Genomic DNA, 16,792 nt, shown 5'->3' on the forward strand with positions numbered 1-16,792 from the left:
GAGGGAGGGAAGGAGGGAGGGAGATGGACAGGGAGAAAGGCATTTCTACCTCTACTTTGACGTTATACTAGTATTTCTCAAAGAATTGAGATATGTCGTCTTATAGCCTCCGTTATTCTCTGACTAGATGAGAGAGCTGGACATGGACAGGGTGACATCAAACAATTAGCCGGTATGGCGTGTAAACCATGAGCATCAAGACCGACACGGAGAGCCAGCTCTCCAGTCTGTCAGTGCCATGTCTATCAGCATGGATTTGTGTCCCGGTACATTTTGTTCAGCCTTTGGCAGAACTGAAACCCTTGTCAAAAGTAATTCCAATGGACAAAAAATAATTGTCAGGACCAGTCACGGGTGTGGGGGATTTCATAGAATCAGTTTGTCTCTGCATATCATCGACCCTATACATATCACCATTAGATATGCTACCATTCCCTGTAAAATGATTGTGACAAGCCGAATGACCTGCAAACGTAAACCAGCATTAATAATTCGGCTCGCATAATTGGTATTTCTATCCCAATATATGTAGATAGAATGTTGTGCATTTTATGCATGGACGCCATTCTGCCCAATAGATATGTTGACATACCTCGTTCAATCAGACTCATCCACGAAAGCTTCTAAGTTGATACTCAAGTAAATCTGAAAAGCAAACATGAACGACAAATGTCTGCAAATTTGCAAACATTTTAATATACGAGGACTGCAATCTTGCTGTCGAGTACCACAGCCTGACCTCGGAGCATGACAATGATGGCGAAAACATAGCCGCTGGCACAGGAGACAGATGTCAGTCCCCTCGGGTGGGGAGGATGGGGTTCTTTGAGCAACGGTTTATCTTATTTTATTTATTTTGACTGTGATATTTCAAATAAAGATTTCGACTCCAAATCGTCTGACCTACAAATCCTTGTCTCCTCTCCAACCAGTGTACACACATTGCCAACTGGCTGATCGGCTGTCCGTGTCAACTCCACAGCTGTCCCACAGGTAGTATTCCATAAGTAAACACGGCTGACACGTTTCATTTACCATTGAGGTACAAGCAAATTTGTGATATATATATGTATATTTGTGGTGACCGAGTTCCTATAACTGCATGTATAACGGAACGTCACGGTGCAGAATTGAAGCCTTTAGAGAATTTTTTTTCATATTTTTTGCTGGCCTTTGCTCGGTAAAATTGACATAACTTTTTTAACAACTGTCATAATATTTGTCACATGCTCTCGAAGACGGACAAATAGGGTGATTTTGTTGTTGTAATGTTGTCCATTACTTTAAATGGAATGTGTATGTTTGTAATGCGCTGAGCCTCTTGCAAGGCATTTTATGGTTTCAGGTTGTAATGGCCAAAGTTCCATAAACCCTCTCGTTCAAAGGCAAGTCTATCGTAAAATAAATACTGGTCGTCACAATTTTTCACATGTTTCTCTGGATTATTTTAAAAGCAACATTAATGAAGTGAAATTATGTGATGATCTATCCTTTCATTTGAACAATCCTACAGCTGTGAACCCGGGGCTGTGAATTTGAAAGCGTTGTCTTGCACGATCTTTTTTCGATAGGGATCGGCAGAGGGCGCTGATGATGATATCACATGTTCTCAGCATCACTGTACCCTCAGTGCCAAGAATTCAAATTTTTTTTCCTACAAATCATAAAAAACAGACATTCCTCTCTGGATTACACTAATAGCTATATCAGTGAAATGAAATAAAAATACTTCCTGTAATGTGAACAATGCTAAGACCATGAATGTGAAGGTAGAGTGAACGTGGTTTTTATTTTCCGGAGTCCTATCGCGATTATATTTTACAGTTAGGTATTGGTGGAGAACGCTGTTGGTGTTGTCATATCGAAGTGTTCTCAGCACATTACGGAAAGTAAGTTTTTAAGGAATACTCGAAATCATCGTTTACATCTGATATTGTCAAATGTGATACATAATTAACGAACACCCCGGTGCATTTAGACAAATAATTTTTACATAATCCCCTCCTGTTTCCACTAGACATTGGTCTTACACTGCAGAGTAATCTTCCTTGACATAAAAAGATAAACTATTCGTATACAGATTGTGGCATCACACACAGAGTAATTCTCCCGCTCAGACAGACAAATTGACAGACAGACATTGGGTATTTCCACCTAACATACAACTTTCCAGTTTAATCATATACATCAAACTTAGACTTGAGCTGACACAGGAATATGCTATGTTGGCAACAGTAACCACAACCTTAGTCTTCATCATAGGTGTTAGTTTATACAATACACGTTTCGCAGTATGGTTATATCTGAGGTAAACACAGAACATTAATAAGTATTGTACCTGTTCGAATTCTGTGCATTTAGTTTTGATACATCGTCTTATTAGAGAAATTTCTGTAAAAAAACTTCAAAAACGACCAGAGACAAAATTTGAACCTTTTATTTCCCTATTTGAATATCAGTGATAAGCTTAGATAGATCAATTAATCAATTAAATCTATTAAACTGCAAAATGCGAATCATAGAAGTGCATTATTATATTAGATGGTAAAGCTATCCAAGCTATTATAGCAATACACCTTGTCCTAGAACTGAATTTCATAATTTTTGGCCGATTATTATTGTAGGAATTACATAAAAAATTATCAGAGACAAAATCTGAATCTTGTATTTCGTGATTTAAAATATCAGTGATAGATAAATTGTAGATCAAGTTTAAATCTGTTAAACTGCAAAATGCGAATAGTAGTGCATTTTCTGGACTTTAACTTGAAAGCTTCTGTAATTATTGTGATTTTCTCAAACTCTGAAACAGTTTTATGCGCAGCACAACCTATTTTGAGACATTCAATGACGCGGTGTAAAATGTTCATTCTTCTTGTGTGCTACCTCCATGGCCCATTTAGATTCTGGAGAGCAGATGATAGGCAGCCAAGGCCACGATGGGGGCGCCAGTCGGAGTACCCGGAAATGGACCAGAGGATCCAGCAATGTCCAGATGAGAATAGGCCAGTGGTGTTGCAGAATCGATACCATACTGTGGAGACATGTGTGATTGCGGTTAATGCATGACGCGTGACTGACGTCACATACAGAGACCTGAATATCGTCGGATATTAACTTATTTGATTTTTTATGTCACTGTTGATTATTTTGTTTTACTCGTCGTCAAATTGGTTTCAATGAACCTCAAACTTTGACAATTTGTCAAAACTGACGACGACACAAGTATGGAAACTTTCTTTTTTGGGATGTATACTGGTCTTAGAGTGGGTTAGGCTTCTGCTCAAACTTTCCTACATGGAATTTTGAATCGATGGTCTCCCTCAGCAAGAATATAAATTAAGAGTCACCTTGCATAGTCCATGATTACAGAAACAGATTGCCTGAAGACCTATATTTGCAATAGCAACAATATCCTGTGTTAACCCTTTTAAATTTTAAATTCTCACAAAGACATGAAGACCTCATTTACTCGACTTGTTTCAAAAAGCAGAGGACAATAAAAGAACTTTGCGTGGAAGAAATTCTGAGGCGGCCATATCTCTTCAAAGGGCCGTGTATTACAAGAAAGAGATCGCTGTTTCCTGAGGCTTCTGGCAATAGCAATGTATTTCTGGTGAGGCAGCTGGTGATAACGGGGTTAATGATGGGCGCTATTACCAGGTAATAGGCCTTCAATATGGCTAAATGTGTCCGGTATAAGGGAAACAAAATTAGATGAACAATCAGAGAGAGATCGCCTGACTGAGAGAGATGATGACTTACTGATCGACTGAGCATAGTCAGTAATCTTTAAATTTGTTGCACTTTCTGAGTCTGAGCTTGGCCATTCAGTGCCTCCGATTAATTATAAAGTTTGTTATACCACTAATAGTATATCAGATCACTTTGCCTACCTTGTCAAGACCGGACACTCTGATGAGGAAGGCTGCCGGATTCTGATGCCCTCTGTCGGTCATGGTTGACGGCTTTCCCCCTGCCTGTATGACATCCTCGTACTCAGATTTGCCAGCATGGAATTCGTAGTCCTTGGACAAAACAAAGAATGCATTTTTTGCTACGCACATTGCAATTCCCATGTCCAAACAATGTCACGTGACTCACCATGCCATCAGAGGTCATTCTGTTCTGAATTAACGTATAAGCGAACAAATTGTAAAAAGCAAGACTGTAATATATGACCCACAAACAAAACGAAATAAAAAAAATGTCGATGTCATCCATTATTCGTAATTGCTCAAGCTTCTTGCAGCTCAAAGGTAACCACACTTAACAGTTTCATAACTATATGTTTGCATTGGTCTAATAATGATATTCCACTGCAGTTTTTACCACAAATGCACCTCGGGGACAGATATTCTGACCCTCAGACTGTTACAATTCTTTTCTGGTCTACCACTTGTGGCGGCTCATTTAAAAGCTCTTGGAGTGAGAAATGTTTTCACAGTCTTAGTTTTTCGAAAATAAAAAAAAATCATTTTTCGCACAGAGTTACCGCAGGGATGGCGGCCATTTTGGATTCAAATTTCGGTAAATGTTAGGTGATTTGATTCTCTTGTAACAAAATGCACACGATGAATCGTGGCTTTTACTTTTGATTTGGTTGAAAGTTTTATCGAGGAAAGTTTTAGCGAATTCACGAGTCGTTCAGTTTCGAGGCGCATACTGCCTTAAACGTTGCAATAATGTCTCGTAGCATTTCGTGAATACGATCGCGCAATACGTACCTCCCTTCTGATTGTTGAAATTTCAAAGGGGTCAGCGACCAGGTCTCCAGCTGTTGAGACGAAAAGACTCAGTATTAAGTCACCTCATCACACTGTGTAATTTTTTACGCCTTGATCCTTGTTATGTGCAAGAAACTTGCCCAGCCCTTCGAGCTCTGTGAATGTCACCAGCTTTCCATTTTGTTAAAAATCAGAACCTACATTTCAATAATGTTTTGAAATATTTCCTGAAGAAATGTATAATATGTAACATCCACAACGCTGTATGATCAAGATACTGCTATCAAACTATAAATCGCAACTGTGGAAAGAAGTCCAAAATTACATCTCCTACTCAAGGAAGCATAAAAACGAAAGAATATTCATTAAAGCCGAGCATCAACTTTTTTATTTCAGATTTTGAGCACCAAAACGTAAGCTAAATGTAGATCCTCCACGAAAATTATCCACAGGCACATGTATAAACTTAAAAATATTACTGAAAGGTTTGTAAATGAAGGAGGCTGATGTGTCATTACTTTCGTAAAGGGATCAAATATAGGATCAAAGTCACCCGACACTCACCTTGTTGTAACTGTCTTGCATGATCTGTACGTCTTGCAGGACCATTATCCAAAACAATCTGCAAATAAAATCACATTTTTATTTGAAATCAAAATTTCGGGGCACCATCTGACTGACTATATAAGCCAAATATGATTTGCTGGAAAATTTAAATCTACGAAACTTCTACGTTCATATTTAGACATTACCACTCCGTGCTCCCAAAAGCCGTTTCTCTATATGACTTTCATAAATGTCAATGAGGAAAACTTGTGCTCGCTCCTCTAAGCCTACCAGTGGCAGCATTTGTCACCAATGTGTCTTAAATGTTTTATGAGCCTCCGCAATCTACTTCTCTGTTTGCTGGTGTTTTACTGTTTAATTTCCTCGATTGTGAGGTTATAATCTGTGAAAAGGTTACCGTAGCATTGCGACCAGCTACACGTAAAACATGGATAAGCGATCAGACTTGACTAAGATCTCTCTCTCTCTCTCTCTCTCTCTCTCTCTCTCTCTCTCTCTCTCTCTCTCTCTCTCTCTCTCTCTCTCTCTCTCTCTCTCTCTCTCTCTCTGTTTCTCTCTGTTTGACTCACCGAATAACTCGGTCCCATGGCACGAATAGCATGCCCGGTCAGGGTGGCAATGGTATAGATGTGGGGATTTATTTCCTTCAGTGCCTGCAACAAAAAAATACAAGCAAATTGTCTCGTGCAAAATTGAAAAATATGCACAATGAAATGATAGTGATATTTGGAAATAATAAAAAAAAACATGAAATATTTTACCATTGTAACAATAAAGCCAATTTGTATAGACGAACCTTCGTTAGGCCAAGTAAATATCGTTCGGTTTTTATCTTTCACATCAGTTTTGAAAAAATATGGAAACATAAGTTTCCAAGAGAACGTGTATGTCCGTCAAAGGAAATCTATGTCAAAGTGATTTTAATTAATTTGTTTGATTTATGGTAATCGAGAAAATGCAACAGTATGGCTAAATGTTAACTTTTGCCTTTAAGATAAAAGTTGAAACCATTTTCCATTTGCCTCCAACACACTCAAAATGTTACAAATTTGGCCTAACTCCAGCAATAACCTTTATCATTATGCCCGTCACCAGAAATTTTCACCGAGACCGTGTCCAGTTCAACAGGAAAGCATGACATTTCTGGCTACAGTTTCTCACTACATTTGGATGACCGAACAATGGTGTGTTGCCTCACCTGAACCTTCATCTTACACAGTGGATCACCCATGGCCATTCGACCCTCAGCATCGGTGTTGCCAATTCTGACACGAACGCCAGCACGCGACGTGATAATCTCATCAGCCACGTAAGAATCTAAAAAAATCGACACATAAATCAGTGTTCGTTTAATTTTCAAACAAATAACTTTTCTGCGTGAGAACCATAAAGTTGGAGTGACAAGAAGCTAAGGTAGTATACATGTTCCTCGAAAGTGAAAGCCTAAAACTTTTTCTCAAACTTTGCCGGAGGAAAATTTCAACAGCTCTCTTTCAAAACCACGAATAAAAATCAGTGTCACAGCGCTAACGTTGGTACCAGAGAAAAAATTACCTTAAATTTATCGGTATTTGATTAATAATTCAATTTGCCTCCATACCAGTATTATATCCAGGGGAAAACTATTAACTTTTCGATTTTCACAAAAGTAAGGCGGTGTAGATGATATTTACTCACTGAGCTTCAAAATGAGCCTACAAAGGTTGTAGACAAGAAAATTTGAGAGTTCTGATACCTGTCACCAGGGCTACCTTAAAGTCGCCGGAGAGATTTTCTACAGCGAGATAAAGCCTCTTACTTGCTACATGGGACTTTACCGAACAAACTTTACTCTTCTGAAACTATAGACTATTTGCATTATAACAGTAACACTTACCAGGACCTACGCTGTTCCGAACCATGGTCATCACGCCAAGTACTTTGATGTTTTTGGGTTTCAATACGGACAGTATTTGGAAGAAACCAGCCACGCCCGCGGCACCACATTTGTCTCTAAAGTAAACGGTCAATTTAAAAGTTACAGTACAGTATCTGGTGTGATAGCTAGCAGAAATTCAAACCCCTTACAACTTGTCTTGGCCACTGTTCAAAGTAAGGGTATTCCCATAAATAGTACATATATAACTGGCATTGAAAAAAGTCCGAGGTACATTATTCTAAGGGTGCAAAGACGTGTTCAAGTTTCCCAAGGCCCTGGTTTTTACATCACGGGAAAACGTGTGATACGTCACGGAAAATTGATACTGGCCCCTAATGAATAGTTACTGGAAATCTGTGTTTATCATCGAGACGATAGGAATGAATGCTTTCTAAACATTCAAGCTCTTCGAAAACAATGTAATACCCATTTCTCATTTTGACACAAAATTCGACGGAGTCGTTCACTTCATTTTTTTCATTCCGAGAAACGTATTCGGTACTGTGAATAAACTGGCTATTTCAGTGTGGTTTGTCGTTCCACGAAGAAATTCATACGGCATAGTCTCACCTGTGCATTCCTTGCATGGCGCCACCGACTTTAACGTCTGCCCCACCGGTGTCGTATGTCACGCCCTAAAATTATAAATGTCCATTGGCTGTCACGTTTAACGTATCTTCCATTACATTTGCTCTTTGTGTAATAGTTTTTTTTCCAGCCCCAAAATTTTGTCGAAGTGCCTATAATGTCTAACTTGTCAATTCAACCTGTGTGCGTGTATGTGTTTTGTGCGTGAAATGTCAAGTGGTATTGTTGACAAGTGGGTTGTAATTCGAACAAAAAATCAAAATATCAATGATCATATTGCATCCTATTTATTATGTTTTAGCAAGGCTTATTGATTGCATATTGTACTTTGGGGTAGAGCATGAGAAAGCGCATATGTTTTAAGTGGTACAAATAATTTAAATATCGTTAAAAAATATTGCTACTATTGAACCGCTGAGTGTTGTAATTTAATATGTAAACAGTTAGTTGAGATGATCAATTGAAGAACACGCATGCGCAAGCCTTACTTTGTCTCTGTTAACCTTGTTGCAAAATACCTTCGTGTTTTCCGTTACTCACGCATGGGAAATCTGTAAATGCTACGAATTTCAACAGAAATACGAACAATTCCGATAAGTAAAATGCATTACAGCACTGATAAGAAAGTCTTCTAATGACGGAGAGCGTTTGAAAAACTCACCTTGCCGACCAAAAGAAGGGTTTTGTCGATTTTTCCATCGCCGACGTACTCTAATTCAATGATACGCCCCTTGTGGCGGTCAATGTGGCGGGCACATCTATTGACAGCGGCATGCAAAGGGTATTCTTTCTCTAAGACGGCCTCATCCGAAATTACATTGATCTGAAGGTGAAATATTCATGTTAATACTGCACGTCAAACTCAGCAAATTTTCTGTCGGATTTAGAACTTGCAACCTAATGTACAGACAAACCAAGTTTATAGTTCTGCCTCCAAAACAAGGCTGGCTACAATTGTACGACAAGGATGTACAATAACCGAGCTACTTTGCTTCAATCTTGACCCCGGTGAAATGGCACTTGCAATAACTTTGTAGCTCTTCTATGCTTATTTCCCCCATTTATTCATAAGTCCACCATTTTTGTCATTGAACACATTTCCGTTCTTTCACTTACTTTAACTGTGGAATCCTTGAAGAGGTCAATGACATAGTCTTCAACTCTCTTGGCTGCCATTCGCTCCGGATCAGAGCCGCCAATGTCTCGGTACACAGATCTGACGAACAAAGAAGGCAATCAGGCAGATTACAGTAAAACATGTTGTCACCCAGTTTGTTCACCTAAGTATGGCTCCAAATGCAACGAGAACTAATGTGATCGAATTTTAAATTCAATATTTAATGTAATAATAATAATAAGAAGAAGAATGATAAATCAAGCAATAAAGCACACCGAGCCACGGTATACCTCAAGGTTTTCACCAGTTCACGACATATATGTACGAGCGATAGCGACTGCATATATGAAGTGAACTGATAAAATATATCATAACAGTATTTTGAAATTCTGGCATGGAACGTCCAACAGGGATTTTGCTCTTACCAAGAGCTCGCTCGTGTGCTAACCGTGCTATATCGCGAATATACAACGGTTGTTTTCATGTCTCGACCAATCAGATTGCAGTGTTTTTGCCTGTTTAGAAATTGGGGTGCTTAAACTGTGCTATGAAGCTATTTAAAAATTGATCACTCTCCAACAAGATTAGCTAAACTTCTGTAAGAAGAGGGGTCGCTGTAGACACAGCGGCAAACTCTTCTTGGCGAATTATTCCACAAATCCGAGAGTGCGATATCTCTGAATAGTCACGACTGTATAGACTTTGCAATATGGGGACCTTGTAAACTATTGCTTCGCTCTGTTATAAATTGTAAATTATTTGGTATATACCTTCCACCTTCAAAGGCGAAAGCAAGTCTGATGACCCTGTCAGAATCATCCTCACTCTCCGACCAGACGCCGAGGGTGTCTGCCTTGCTGGATTTGGATGGAATGTCCTCTCTTACTTCCAGAGGCTTCAATGAATCGAAAGGGTCAATTAGCAGTACTTTACATCGTAATTATCAAAACAGTAGTGAAATATAAATAATGTCAGCCTGCAGATGCAGAAATATGAGAAAATCAAAGCAACACAAACGATTAAAGAAAAAAGCTTATAATGATAAATGTCAGCAGTTTGGCCTATTCAATTCAATTAATTTTATCGTCTGTCAATCGAATACTTGGGAATCCTGCTTCTGGCCACACTTAAAACAATTGTACTAGTTAGGCCTGCTTTGGTGACATATACGTACATGTCAGAGGACAGACAGACAGACAGACAGACAGACAGACAGACAGGGCAGACAGGGCAGACAGACAGGACAGACAGACAGGCAGACAGGACAGACAGACAGGACAGACAGACAGACAGACAGACAGGCAGGCAGGCAGGCAGGCAGGCAGGCAGACAGACAGACAGACAGACAGGCAGACAGACAGACAGACAGACAGACAGACAGACAGCATGCATGCATGCATGCATGCATGCATGCATGCATGCATGCATGCATACATACATACATACATACATACATACATACATACATACATACATACATACATACATACATACATACTCTTTTTAAGTAAGCAGACATTGAGTTTAAACAGTTATCAAGATGCAATGGAGGAAGATGAAAGACTTGCGTTTACTGCCTTACCACATACAAACAGTGCAACGCGCCAAGAACCGACACTAGTCTCGCTTCGGTGTAGTTATCATAGGATGGACAGATCAGTAATGGTGACTTACATCCTGCCTTTGAAGCCCTGGGACAAAAAAATCATTACATGACTATTTGACTGAGACCTTCAACAACCATTTTATAATGTGTCAATCATCGTTCAAAAAATCTTGTGCATAATTGTAACAGCTCAAAATAATACATATTGTTTCCCTTTCTGAAGTCCATTATCCAATTAAGACAAAATGCTAACTCAAGAATCCGTGTTAGAAAGTTAGTGCAGGTGTAATGTGATTCATTGACTGTTGTACGCAAATATCACCAGTTCGAGTACTTTTGGCACCATGCAACAAGCACTGCGTGTTCAGAGTTGAACTTTCACAAATATGTTGACACACCCCCAACCACCAGGCCACCGCCACAACCTGCATCTATATAATTTAATATCGTGAAACAAAGTCTACCACACAGTCGTTAGTTCAAAACATAATATTGCTTTGAAGTCCCATCAAATACGACACCTTTTCACGCCTTTTTCTGCTGCATCTGCAAAGCGTCTGATGTCGTCGTAGTCTCGATCCAAAGGTCCCGTTGGTGAGAAGATTAATCGTTTCGCTGGCAAGGCCACACTGGTAACCACCACTTCACTCTCCACACTATTATCAATCTGGAAAATAACGGATACTAAATATCTACAGCTTGGCTTTATTCAATTATTACAACCCGCACTGGCAAGACGCCATAGCTCGCTTACCTATCGGTTATACAGCGAAAGAAAGAAAACCGGCAACGAGCAGATGGTGCAATCAATATTCTCCAATGATAAAGATTCATTTTAAGTTAATTTGCAAGAGCAAGCAATGCTCATTTGTACACTTGTCCGAAATAATGACGTGTTTTGATAATCACGTGTAACAATGACGGTATCTAATAACAAGTTGGAATGCATTCTATAGATGATTTTCTAGGTAAGGCGCAAAATTCAAGAGAGAGTCAGCTCCGAAGAGCTGAGACAAGGAACAGTCAAATGATTTCGAAATGCCCCACCTCTGTGATGTCGTAAAAGCAGACAATCAAAACTACCTCTTTACAAGTTGAACAGATGACACTGTATGAAGTATTAACGCCACGGTTATTGCATCATCGGTGCTTTATAGCAAAACCGACTCACAACGGGACTTTTAATTTCCGATGAATGTAAAACATTTTCACATTCGCATTTGACTTATTCATGGACATGCGTATGTTAACGCAAAAGTCACTTTCTTTGATGGATCTGCCTGCCAAGATGCTTACCACTTTGAGATTGTCCAAAGCAGACTTCAAAGCCTGCAGTGATGTCGACAACTTCGATACTTTATCGGTGACCAGTACGATGCCATCAAATCGAGCATCATCCAAATTGGTGGCGCCAACAATTTACACGGAAACTTCCTACAGATAACAATTAAAACAGGGCGATATGATTTATCACGTTGATTCTGAATTCTGAATATTTTATAGAATTCATGAGTCCATTAGCTGGTTGTCATGATGAAAATTTGAAAATGTAGCCCACATCTTACCAGGTATTGTCACGTCATTAATCTTTCCATGTAATCTGTTAGCTGAAAGTCGTTCCGGCCATAGACTGTCGAATGTACATGTATATGCTGTGGTCAAACAAGGGAAGAACTACGAGGGCGCTCACATAGACATGATAAATCATGCATACCTCTGGTCTGCGATCGCTCGTCGAAATGCTGAAATACTTTATCCTTGTTGAGGATGTGTACACCTTAATAAAGCTTGTATTTTTTCACGTACAATTAAATAACTGGTGGCTAGATATATATGCATGAATGGATGCTTTTAGTATTGCTGGTAAAGTAATGCGTTTTATGCATCATATTCACCCTTCGATTTAATTCACGGTGTGACAGAAGGTTGTGCGTGATTGGTTCATTTAAAATTCAGCCACGTGATGTCTGCGTTTGCGAATTGCTGATCGATCTGATAAAAGCAGATCTTTGCTGACGTGCTACAGTTACACAAAATCACCTTTGTCTACATTTTCACAAAATGGCAGGTAAAGAGAAGTTAAAAATTAATCAAACTATGCATGTTAATACTTGTTCATGCTATACCATTTTCAATGAATCAGTTTTAGATCACGGAAAGTTGCGTTGAAACTTTCCAAGCAGGTAGCAGTTTAGTTGACGAAACATTTCTTTCGTTGTCAGATTTCGAAAGTAAAGATAGAGACACTCGATGTACCAGCTGGTTGGATATTCGTGATTTTTACGGTCCCCAAATACTTTCTTTATCCCGTGCCGCGAGACCGAAGCAGTGCAAGACACAGCGTAAACGCTTGTGCTGTATTGAAATTTCTACTGCCGATTAGTTCTCTTACAGATACCCACTCGTTGCCATGGAGGTTAAAAACAAATATTCGATTTCAGTACGACTCAGGAGTCACACTTACATATTTCCGGATGCAGAGTTGTCGGTTGCCTTGACGTTGACGTGGTGGGAAGAGAAGACGTTTGAGCGGGACAGATACGATCCTAATCTTTACATCTATGGTCTTAGGCAACTGAACATATTCGTCGCCAATTAACCAGTGCAGCCTAGATGCGCGCGTCACACTGCTATATGTAATGGTGTTCTTTGTGTGATCAGTTTCAGCCAACCAGGAATTGGATGTTCTTTAATAGACATGCATATTTAAAACCATACTGAACGCAATTTCACTTTCGTTTTGATGTTTGTGCTCTTTGCCGCAAATTTCAAAGCAAAAAAAACAACTTTTTTGCCAGTTACCCGGAAGTTGACGTAGTCTGTGCTAATGATATACAATGTGTACTCGAAAAGACCAATTCCTGAAGCAGCCAAAGCGATCGCACCTGTCACAAACATGGGGCTTGCTCTTACACACGCCCTGTAACTCTCCTTTTATTCAATCATCACAGCAAGATGATGGAATTCGATGTGTCACGCTACACGATATTGTATACCCAGAATACCAGACATAGAAGAAAAAGGACGTAACGTTTGTTCTGACATAAGACATACCATGAGCTAACATGAAAGTCAGTGAAAGATCTTTTACCAGAAAGGCGAAATCGTTTAGATTATTCGGTCGTCACCGCACGCGAATTTGCATACACCCATATATGGCAAAAGTGGCGTGTCATCCATGACATGCCACATCCATGAGGATAACGTCGTGTAAATTCCAACCATTGATATGCATCAAATATCGTTAGTATGGCATCTGGGCAAGTTGGAAGACGGCCAAGGGAATACTACTTCCTTGCGCGTCCCTGGTCGCAGGGTTTGCAGAATTTTCGTTTCCACAACGTGTTATTCGAGCACATATTCTTTAAGCTAAGCCATGCTGATATTAAAGGAACGGGGATCTACTACAGGGTGTACGTCAATGATTAGCCTGAGCAATTTCTATTTTCCTGTCGCATTTTGCAGGGCAGTAATATACAGAAGCTTTTACAAAACCCCACTGTAATAGTGACAGTAGTATCAAATGAAAGTCACTTTCTGCCCCAGTACGTCTCTCTGTTGTGAACAAGACAAACTGTTTTATTTTATCGCGGTAACTTAAATGTGAAAAATATAAAAGTCTCTGGCAAACGTAAACGTACTGATTTGGTTTTCATTTTTGCCGAAACGGTCAGTAAAACGTATTATTAGTAAAATCTGTATATTTGTAACTTGCTTGTGACTTTTTACATAAATTTTCCGTTGACAGTGTGTATCAAATAAAAGAATAGAATTCAGTGTGTATCAAATAAAAGAATATAATTCAGTGTGTATCAAATAAAAGAATAGAATTCAGGTTATAAGACGGATTCATTTACCCAACGACAAGGTATCCTGTGCGAAGACCAAATAACTGCCATGCCTGTCTGTTACATGTCAAGACGACACGGACTACTCGACACGTCTGTAACCGCTTTTGGACAAAAACAACGCCGTGGCCGAACCCTAGAAACCAACTCTCTTCTGGTAACTTTGCTTTTTATTCTAAGAAGCATTCTTTGTCAAAGGCATTCAAAAGATGCAAGCGAAACAGAAAGCAGTTACATAGACAGTATTTGGACGATGACTTCTTCGTGAATCGCTGAGAAGCAGAACTGCGCAGGCGCAGAGAGTTGCTATAGTACCAGCACTGCCTTGTGTCACCGGGGTCGCGACGTCTAGTTCCACTTGTTGGAATGAGCAAAGCATGAGAAGTCGGTTAATATGACAATGCCACTGGGGATACATCTGTCAAACATCGACATTCTGACTGTTATCCAGCGCGCTAGAGAGACAAAGGAAGCGACTGTTCTCAACCTTTCGAAGTAGGCTCATACAAACGACGCGTCGTGCGGTTATTGACACGGGGCATGAGAACCAGATAGGTTATCGCACGTCGTACTGTGTTTGACACTCAGTTGAACTTTCGATATCGAACAGAAAATACGTGTGCATATGCATATGTCGAAAAATTTTATACAGATAATTTTATGTAAATTATCATATTTATTGTCGACCCTGCGTGATTAATTATTGGGAACAAGAGATGCATGATGGACTGAAAGAACTATCGGTTATGAGCGTTCAGACCTATTCAACGCTCTACCAGCTCAGGTACCTAAAACGCCTTTCATGCAAGCATTCAAAGAGTCTAGAGTCTAGTCAGGGGTCTATGGATTCAATTAATTTGCCAACACCAAGACTGTCTAATTCCTGATAACATTTTACGTTTTAAATTGTATTACTGCACACAGCCTAAGATGATCTACTATGTACTTGTCTGAGGTGAAAACCTATGGAGTTGACGTCATCTCCTCAATAAACCTCCTGATATGTAAAAACGCTGTTAAACATCGCGAAGGTAGTAGACCTAGCAACAGTATTTTCCGTCAATATTTTACGGGCATTCATTGAGAACAGTTTGTTACAGTGACGGATCTCGTCCAAATAGCGTGCGATGACAGAATATCGCCGGTTGTGATGATCACGCTATAGTGATATGCACCTACTGCTATTTTTTCTCGGTAATTTCGAGTGAAAATGTTTGTACTCTATAAACAATCTCCAGGGGTGTTCACACAGGTATGCAAGCGCACTGTTTGTGAGGCAACGTTCCTGTTATGCATAAACATGTTAAAACGACCTTCTATTGAAAACGCTCTGCCACCGTATACTTGAGCACCGTGGGTGGAGGGACGGTGACTTGAGCAACGAATAAAGACGCCTTTATTTCACGCCTACGTTAAGGCAGTACGCGCCTCGAAAGTGAGAGTTAAACTTTTGCTCAAACTTTCCTCAATGAAACTTTCAAGCAATGTCTAACCAAATCAAGAATAAAAATCAGGGATCACCTGTTTCTATAGGGTCTACTTTTTATCGAACAAAAATATGCTAGATGTCATCATATGTAAAATTGATTAATGGAACGACTCCGTGCGATTTCCAGACGTGTGCATTAAAAAAGCTACATACAAATTGTTGTTCTTACATGTCAAAATAGCCCGGCTTTTCCGTTTGTACTGTAAAACGGAACGCAATGAAGAATTTCATTTTTTTTTCGTTGTAGGGGTTGACCATCCGATACAATGACGGGGAACGGTCTTTGAGATAGTGACGTGGCATTCCTTTTTTTCAAACTCTGTGAATTCTTTCAACTTTTATACACTTCTCTTAATAGAATCAGTCTTGTCACCTGCAGCCAATATTTAAAGTAATCACTGCACAATAAATGCGTCTCAGGTTAGATAATAGGTTGGGACAGAAAAATGTACATAACCTTATATTGTATAGGGTGTTTTAGATCTCATAAACAACTTAAGGTAAAGGGCGACGAATTCGGACGCGCACACGCTTTAGAACGTTTCTGCGCAGGTTTAACTCCAGCCTGCCGCAAATGGGTTATTTTGTAGCGCATGTATTTAACATCACCTGTCATTGTTGAAATTGCGCTTTTACCTAATTTTTTTGACCCAGTGTCTTAGAAATACATGTGACCTATAACCTTGTCATATTTTGACCCCCTAGGAAGCTGGTTTTTATTCAATATGAGCGAAAAATTAACATTTCTCTCCCATTTATATGGCGCAAATTACCCATTCACCTGGAGATATTGTAAAAAGTAGCGTGGTGACACCCTTTTATTAAAAGTGTAAACTAAATGGTATTATGTCAGGAGTTTATTCGCCAAGTTTGGTCAAAATGACACCATTCAAAGCGACAGGAAGAGAGTTCGAAAATTATGTTGTGATATA

At 39.5% G+C, this 16,792-nt stretch overlaps 1 protein-coding gene across 1 annotated transcript; it reads right to left on the reverse strand.

Moving 5' to 3' along the window:
* Positions 1–2,370: 2,370 nt before the first annotated feature.
* On the reverse strand, positions 2,371–13,431 carry LOC139135191 (putative aminopeptidase W07G4.4). The gene is made up of 15 exons (XM_070702462.1): positions 12,988–13,431; positions 11,820–11,957; positions 11,045–11,190; positions 10,500–10,608; positions 9,688–9,812; positions 8,917–9,016; positions 8,462–8,623; positions 7,783–7,847; positions 7,171–7,286; positions 6,493–6,611; positions 5,864–5,947; positions 5,292–5,349; positions 4,728–4,777; positions 3,897–4,028; positions 2,371–3,034 (listed from the first exon to the last, which is right to left on the reverse strand). The coding sequence occupies exons 6-15, from the start codon at positions 8,974–8,976 to the stop codon at positions 2,900–2,902; spliced, it is 981 nt and encodes a 326-aa protein (XP_070558563.1). The 5' UTR covers positions 8,977–9,016; positions 9,688–9,812; positions 10,500–10,608; positions 11,045–11,190; positions 11,820–11,957; positions 12,988–13,431; the 3' UTR covers positions 2,371–2,899.
* Positions 13,432–16,792: the final 3,361 nt, after the last annotated feature.

The sequence above is a fragment of the Ptychodera flava genome, chromosome 6, assembly GCF_041260155.1.
Source record: "Ptychodera flava strain L36383 chromosome 6, AS_Pfla_20210202, whole genome shotgun sequence".
NCBI classification, from domain to species: domain Eukaryota; kingdom Metazoa; phylum Hemichordata; class Enteropneusta; family Ptychoderidae; genus Ptychodera; species Ptychodera flava.